Below are 8,950 nucleotides of genomic sequence, written 5' to 3' on the forward strand. Positions count from 1 at the left end.
TGGTATTTAAATGTCTCCGTCTTTGATTTGCATTTACAAGAAATATTTATTATAAAGTTTAAATTGTTCAACCCGTGTAACACACGGGGAACTAACCTAGTTAAACTAATAAAATAAACAATAAAATTAATCACCAACAAATAGAACAAAATATGTTGGTAATTTGTTTAGCAAGTGCTAATCACTAATCACCAACATTATTTTGCTAGCAAACTCTTAACATGACCGAGACTGACCCGACCCGACCCGATCCGATCCGATCCGATCCGATCATAGATATATTTTAACAGTTAATTAAAACAAAACCTCTTAGCAACTCCAAAACTTCATATATACTTTCTCGGTAATCAAACAAAAACCGCAAAAAACACCAAATATAAGATATCATGTTCTGCAGGCTCATTGCTCATGTCAAAACTAACTGTACCCGATAACCGAATAACCCGAACCCAATTATGATACTAATCAGTTATCAGATACAATATCATACACAAAAAACCCTAAATAACCCGACCCGAATAAAAAACTTGACCAACACCCCTACTCCATGGTCCTTACTTGTCCCTGGTCACATCTCTCATCTTTCTCCATCTCCAAAGTCGAATCATCCAACGACGTCATCGAACCACACCGGCAACCATTACCACCAAACGACGCCGTTCTAACCGAACTTGCAGTTGCCAAAAACGTCGGTTTCTCTTCTCCAGCCATAATCACCATAAACGTCTCTTCGAAAACCCTCGGAATCTTGTTAACATCCGGTTTAACATCTCCAGCACCCGCTCCAGCCTCGAGGTCTCTATTGGCCGCAGCGTTGCGTAAATTCCGGGACAGCTTCCAGTAGGAGCAGGCGAGAATCAAGAGGGCAAAAGCGATGAGACCCAACATGGCGGCAAGGCCGCCGAAGAGGTACGGGACCGGTGAGTGCCATGGTGAGCGTGGAACGGGTACAGGATATGATGGTGCTAGTGAAAAACTTGACTGTGGTGACATGTTGTGAAGAGACATGTGTTGTTGTTTAGGATGGAAGAGTGGGATTGTTTTATTGTATGTGTTTAGTGTTTTTTTTTGGTGGTGGGTGGATAGAAACTTGTTGGATGAGGCGTTTTTTATAGAGATCCTTGGGGAAGACGTCACGTAATTTATGTGGCGAACCGGTGGTGACAAACTAGCGTAGGTGTAGTTAATGAGTTATTAATGTTTTGTTTATGAATGTTGAATAGTGGGAGTTTGTGATAGGGTTTCGGTCTGAATCAGTTTGGTTTGTTTGATGAGGCTAGCGCTGCAAACAGTGGCGAAGTTTGAGATTTCCGATCGGGGGGTCGAAAACGTATACACCTAAAAAAATTATAAAACCGGGGTGTCGAAAACGTATATATCTAAAAAATTTTATACGAAAACTACATACCGGACACTAATGAGCGAAAAGTTCGGGGGGTCGGCCGCCCCCACTAAGCTACGCCCTTGACTGTAAACGAGCCGAGTCGAACCGAGCTCAGCTCGAACTCAGTTGGAGCTAGCTCGACTCGAGCTCGAATTTCAAATAGAGCTGAGATTTGAGGCTCGAGCTCGGCTTGATTAAAATTCGAGCTAGCTCAACTCGGCTCAGGTCGATCTAGCTCAAACTAACAAAGAACCGCAAAATTTAGTACTTAAAAAACCCTAAAAATGAATCTCTTCATAGACTAAGGACCGTAATTGCAATTTTATTTAACCAAATGGCTAAATATGTAAGTATAAATAGTTAGCTCACTTCTCACTTTGTACAGTGTCTTTACCTTCTTTTATAGAGAGATCCTTTCTTAGTTTTTATCTTCTGAGCGATGTGGGACAAAAAAATGAAGAATGTAAACCTTATCGAGCCGGCTCACGAGTCAAGCCAAACTTGAGCTCGGCTCGTTTACAAACCGAGCTGAGCCGAATTAGCGAGTTTACAATCGACCTAATTTCGAGCCGAGCTTTTTTCTAACTTTTTTTCGAGCGAGCTGCGAGTTTTTTGAACACCCCTAGATACGGGAACTGCATTTGGAATAACAATCGAAGAGATACGTCCAAGAGGATATCAATACATGTTTTACATCGATCAATTATGTTTGAAACGTTCGAATAAAGTTATAAATGAAAAACAAAATATACTAAAAAATAATTATAATAATAAATATTATAAAGCTTGATTAACAACTAAATTAAACATAATAATATGATAAAGAAAAATCAAATGTTAAAAAAAAGAAAATAATAAGATAATATGATAAAGAAAAATCAAAAGTTAAAAAAAAGAAAATAATAAGGATAAATTATCAATAAAATTAAAATTTTAAAAATAATAATAAGAATGTTACTGTACATTGCCATTTAATAATAAGAAAATAATGGTTTGTATCTTGCCTCAAATGTGGTTTGTATTCATTCCATTTCTTTTTATGAGGATGGCCAATAAGGTGTTTTTAGCATTTTCTCCTACCATCTCAAATGTATTTTTAATCACTGTTCTAGGCATCTGGTTTTTGAGCGTAGTTATCGGCCAAGAGTTTGATCTAGGGTTGACCAAAAGGAAAAACCCGATCCTAATCGACCATTACCCGACCCGACCCGAGAACCGATCAAACATAAAATACAAAACCGATTCACTACCCTAAATATAGGGTCGGTTCCGGTCCATAGGTCCAAGTCGGGTTTCACCATGAAAAGAACCGAGAACCGACCAGACCCGACCCGATTTTATATGAAAATTGAAACCGATCTAAATACCTCGGTACTTGGGTTCGAGTCGGGTTGGGTATATTTTCGGTTCGCTTCTCGATTATTTTTTGTCCGGACCTAAACTTGCTCAACCCTAGTTTGATCAAAGTGGTCAAGTTTTAGGATGACCACTTGGTTAGTCTATAAGATTTGTGAACATAGCCTTAAAACTGACCAGAATTCTAACTTTCTAATCTTAATGTGTTATCAACTTTCCTTAACTTATTTGATCCTAATCAACTTATATATAACATATAAACCCTATTATACCCCTAAGAACATTAATTTGGCATATATTACGGAACCTAAGATGTAAACACTTAACTTGTTACTTAAGCAATTATCAAAACTTCACCAGTTAACATCATGCTTATCTAGTATCTGAAACTTGTCCTTTTACGTGATGCCAATGTTGTAGCCATCGTGTAGGGCAATTTATGCAACTCATTTGAGAAATTTGTGTGGAATTGCTAGAAACTCTATCAGATGAGTCCATAGCCCCTTTTTTACAATGGTTACGACTTTGGGGGTGGAAAATGACATGAGGTGGGGTGTGTATAAAAATGGTATAGTTTTAGCCGTTTTATACACTCGTGTGGGGCAAGTGTACCACTACACTTCATGTGGGGCAAGTGTACTCATAATTGGCATAATATAGTAATGGTAAGACACTGAGGTCATCCATAAATACAACGACTTTTAGTACCGAGTCTTCATCAACGTTTAGTCAAACCAAAAGTAAAGAGTTAAAAATGGCTCATAAACAAAATAAAAAGATAAATAAAAAAGTTTGTAATCAATGATAAGAAAAAGGGTATATAGAATATGTTTACCATTGATAATTCGTTAACTAAAACTTACCATGGATAATAAGGGCCCGATTGTCAGACGAGAAGTTGTATGTATTAATGCATAAAGTTGCGGGGTTCTTTTTAGGGACTCTCATACACTCGACCATATTGCTTGGTATAAGCAGGGAAATGCCACGCAAGGTCGGATCAAACCCACAACGATATTGCCCGATTAGCAAGGAAAGTATATACTGACGTGGTTTAGTATTAGTTAAGATAATACTTGAAGGAGTTTAAATTACCTATGACTATGATTCCTTCCGTGAGGCGTCAATTCCCTAAAGGTAGTTACTTTTATAAAAAAAAACCAAGTCCTCCATGCTTTGATCTTATCCCCACGCTTTGGCAAGAGCTTACCCACCCGAAGTCCCGTTCCAAAACGTTTAACCCCCTTTCAAGGCATCAACATATTTTGACTCTACATAGACATAGAAAACATGAATGTCCCCTGTTAACAGCGACACAAGATTGTTGGTAGTTTTTATGGGTTAAATAGAAAGACTAATGACCCAAGTTAACGACGACACTAATGCTCCACTCACTTTCAATAAAAATCTCCTTACCTAAGGTGTCATTAACACATATACACCTTGATAATCCATGACTAACTTTAGTTAACTCCTCATCAAGGGGTATGTTTCCCATAAACACCCGTAAGAACCTTAGCTAAGAATGGCCATGGAGATAGTTTTCACAAAACTTGAAAATATTATATTAATCATTAAAAGGTTGATTACACTAACGTTTCTTGAGGTTTTCTTATGATTACAATGATTAGAGATAGTGGATAGAAGAGAAGTGTGTTGTGGAGAAGGGAGAAGAACAGAGCAAGTAAAAATGGATGCCAAATGCCTCTATTTATGGGCTGCTGGAGGCCTAGACATGGGGCGTGTTCCAGGAGACACGTTTGTATCTGGTTACCAGTAACTAGTGGTAGCCAATTGCCCAAACACAGGGTGTGACTGGGAAACACTGGTCGTGGTCAACTTTCTTGGGTCTCGCTTGCTCTTCGTATATCTTCAAAATCTTTTTGTCTTTTGGTGGGCCAAACACGAGGAATGCCTTCACGGCACGAGGCAGGATTCGAGTAGAGGTCTTTAGAAAGTGTTTTTGTATTTGGATTTCGAGACATGGGGCGTTTTTGGGTAAATCTTCATCAATGCTTTTGATTTTTGCCCAATTTTACTTCCTTTATTCATCAATGATTCAAATATATTCTTAACAATACCTATAAAATGGGTTTAATTTGATATTAAAAACATGTATACTTTTACGTATATCAAATATCTTCACACTTGAATTTTTGCTTGTCTTCAAGCAAAACTCTATAATATTGACTTTAATGTACACCTATATTATCACACCCCGATTTCCACACATTTCACCGGTGGGCCCGGTAGGGGGTTACCGTGACGTAGTTGGCAACAATACAGTCAAACAACACAATATTTAAATGCACAGCGGAAGCAAAAGATAGATATATTTCAACTGAATATAATAGTAATATCGTGTATCACAAGTAGCTGAAATAATCCACATGGGATTAAAATAAAATAGGAAATAATGTTCAACAGTTTGACGTCCAAGCTTGCGAGACTTATTGTGGACGCTAGGAGAAAGCCAGCCTAGTTCGTTTAGTACCTGCAGTTAACCTTTTGGGAAAATACGTCAGTTTACACTGGTAAATACATTCAACCGACACTTTTGTAAAAGGTTTATTAAAATTGATTTGAATGCACGTGGCACAAACTTTTATAACTTGGGATAATTATTTTAATATAATACTTGTAAACGAATTACATGTTTCTTTGCGTTCAGTAGCCCGTTCCGTAGACCAGGTTAAAGACTAATAGACACACCACAGGTATAATGCCCACAAGGTTAATCCTTAAGTGAGATACCGTTTTTCATATGCAACTGTCAGGTGTACGCCTACACCCCGTGCTTAGGTCGTGGCCATCTCGTAAGATGATGCCAGGGATATCCGGGACATGGTCATTAACCCCCCAAAGGCTTTAAGCAAACAAATCAAATTTTTAACAGGTCATCTTGACAATACTTAACCACTAATCGATTAAGGTCAAATGCCCGACCAAGCGGTATTCTATATACCGTACCCCAAGCTCGTATAGGGAAATAAGTTAAAAGTATTTACCTTTGCAAGTATAATTCACAAACAGCTAATGCAAGTAGCTTTTACCGGGTCTCCTATTCTGGAATGAAGGTTTATAATAACCTATTAGAATCCTAACTGGTCTTTGATTAAGCTTAAGCTTAGACCGGTTAGTTTTAACGAAAGATACGGTTCGAACGCACAATTTAAGCGAAGACCGGAAAAATGTGATTTAGACCCGAAAAGTTTGAAGACTTGTTTAATATGGGTAATCCAATCACGTTCTAGATTTTGAGATAAAAACGACAAGGTTTGTCCCGTTTCGGCTAATTTATGCAAACTAGTTACATAAACCGAACCGAACGCGTAATGGCGTAACGGGTAACCGTAAGAGTCCTACACAGGTTTCCTAAGTTAATATGCTCTAAAGATGTTGTGGTATCAGTAGGATACCTTCCATTATGCCCATAACGAGTTTAATCCCAATATACGCCCCGTAGGGGTATTTTGGTCATTTTAAAGATTATAAAAGAGATTTCCGGGTTATATAGGAAATCTGAGTTTTCTGACTAGGTTATAAAGTTCAAAATACTTTATTTATTATATGAAATCAGTAGCAATTGGATTCGGGTCAAAATACCATGTAGAACTCATTCTAGGTCCGAAAAGGGTATATTTGGTATTTACCGAATTAACGCTATAACCTTAGGTTATGAGCAGGTTAAAAATAATTAAAAATCTTTAAAAATCCCAAAATATTATTTTACATCAGTGAGTAAAAGGTTTGGTGTCGAAATTCGGGTTTAGTTAGGCTTTATGCTAATTGCGCTGCTTAATTACTAAAGTTTTCTTAATTGCGCTATTTAGCATAACTCCTATTCTAGACCTCGGTTTGACATGAAATTTTAGGGAAATGTTTAGAAATCAGTAACTAAGGTTATTATCCTTTCATATATCCAAAATTCTCGTTTTAAGGTCAAAAGGGCATTATGGTCAACTTTTAAGCATATAACGGAAATGTGCAAATGACTCAGACAAACAACGAACCAGCCACAGAGGGTTATACCATCATGTAACCTGGTCCTAAGAGAGTCCTAAGGCATATCTAAATCATACCAAATCGGGTCAGAACTGAAGTCAAAGCAAAAGTCAAAGTTTTGCGACTTTCGTTCCCGAACCGGGTCAAAACAGTAAATGGTCGGATCAAACAAGCTTAGACCAGTTATAATACTTATTATCAAGTTACATGAGTGATAAAATAGGTTACATGCCATCTACATTGTTAATTATGCGTTAAATCGAAAATTAGCATTCTGTTGACTTTTTCTAAGCAACTTTGACCCGACATTTGGACTAGTTAGAGGGGGAATCAGAGGGTGCCCTTTTAATGGTTAAATGCCCACATAATTACCAACATATAAATACCTTTGGTTCGACAAATCACTGGACCATTAGTGATTAATCGTTTAGTCAACTGTTAATTACGACGGATTGACTTTTAAGCTAAAACTAAGCAAAAACTAAACTAAGAAAGGTTAAGCACACTTAATGAAGTCCTATGCACGACCAGAGATGCTTAGAGAGAACACTTGAGCTCCAGAAATGATCAGATGTGAAGGAATGAGGTGTGGTTACAATGTGTGCATACAAGGCCTTTATATAGTAATCCAAACACCTTAGATCCTTGACAACTAAGTCTACAAATGTAACCAGATCATCAACAAGTGTCCCTGAGGTCTAGGGGTCGTCTAGGGGGCGCCCATGCTGATAATAATGGCTTCTAGGTCGGTTAAAACACCAAACAATGCTTTTGTCCGCATTTTCTGTATCTGGGAGGCTGACGCGGCCCGCGTAAGAGGTCCTGCAACTCTTACGCGGCCCGTATGAATCTTCTTGTCAGAGCCCATATCTTTTACTGTCCACGCGGCCCGCGTACGCTTGTGATAACTCTTACACGGCCCGCTTGAGACATGCTGTAAGATTTTTCAAATCTTTTTACATTATTGCAGCTGGCTCTTGGCGTTTCGAAGGGGTAACTTTGCACTTTGGGCCTTTCTTATTTACGTATAAGGGCCTCGTGACTTTTACCCAACTTATTGATCCTCGGTTAGTTTATTACTACCCGAAAAGTTATAACTTTCAACGTTGACGCTTTTAACCCCTCGCATACGAATTCGATCATAACTTTCTCATTTTATAACGGAACTTGATGAAATTTATATCGTGCATTCTAGTGAGCATATTTTACCGATACAAAGCCTCGGGTTTGTTAAAGGGTCACTCAGAGGTACAACTTAAACATGTTGATACATTTAACCCCTGTAGCTTGCAGTCTCCCACTTTCTTCCACATTTCGTTCCGTATGATCCATGATTCAATTCGTTTGAAGGTACGAGCATCATGTAGGGTTACTGTAAAGTATATTTATCCCTTGTTGACATTTTGAACCCTTGAATTCACATACTTTCTATGTTTGTCAACTTTAGTCCCTCTGAAGTATTTATTACCACGTGCAAACTTATGACACGTGTCATTACTTTATAGGACGCAAAATTTCGAGGTGTTACATATATTTGTTTTAATCTGTAGGCCATGATCATGAGCATCTCAAAGCCTTTCGCTTGCTTTCAACCGTTTATTTTCATTTTTAATTAATATACTAAAAAGAACATAAAAAATATGACAAGCCTAAGAAAAAAATTCTTTTATACTAAATCACACACCTCGCAAGATTGTTCGTTCAACCCACGGCTGATAAATCTATTAAACGCCACACTTGAGTCGAGACGAACCAAGCAAATATTGTAAGCTTGACAAGTGATCCAATCCTCAACCGTTTAACCGAAATAAGTAAGCATCAAGAGGTTTTTTGTGGGTTATAACGTAGGCTTAGGGTAAGGTGTGAATTATTTAGATAGAATAACTAAAAAGGTAACAAAATTATTCAAGTTTCAAAAAAAGTTTTTCGGGTTTTTCATGACTTTATAGAGTAACTACACATGAACTAAATCGAGTTATAACCATTTTTTATTTCAGTTTGCAAGATAAAAAAAAAACAAAAGAGTATTGTTCGTAAGAACATACCTCAATTGTTATTATATTATATAATAATGTTGTCACAGTCAGGACGAAAATGCCATCTCCACTTTGTTATGGAAGCTTGCCTTGACTCTCGTCAACATCTAATTCTCCATCTCCAAATCTAGTTTTAGATTCGAACTAGTTTGATTTTTAACAGGTACCT

At 37.6% G+C, this 8,950-nt stretch overlaps 1 protein-coding gene across 1 annotated transcript; it reads right to left on the bottom strand.

The window, feature by feature from the left end:
• Positions 1–309: 309 nt before the first annotated feature.
• On the bottom strand, positions 310–1,076 carry LOC110893988 (protein GLUTAMINE DUMPER 2). The gene has a single exon (XM_022141148.2). The coding sequence runs from the start codon at positions 1,006–1,008 to the stop codon at positions 541–543; it is 468 nt and encodes a 155-aa protein (XP_021996840.1). The 5' UTR covers positions 1,009–1,076; the 3' UTR covers positions 310–540.
• Between the last annotated feature and the right edge of the window lie 7,874 nt (positions 1,077–8,950).

The sequence above is a fragment of the Helianthus annuus genome, chromosome 12 (assembly GCF_002127325.2).
Source record: "Helianthus annuus cultivar XRQ/B chromosome 12, HanXRQr2.0-SUNRISE, whole genome shotgun sequence".
NCBI classification, from domain to species: domain Eukaryota; kingdom Viridiplantae; phylum Streptophyta; class Magnoliopsida; order Asterales; family Asteraceae; genus Helianthus; species Helianthus annuus.

Excerpts from the sequence above, each read along its gene's own strand:
- LOC110893988 (XM_022141148.2), bottom strand. The coding sequence starts at position 1,008 with ATGTCTCTTCACAACATGTCACCACAGTCAAGTTTTTCACTAGCACCA.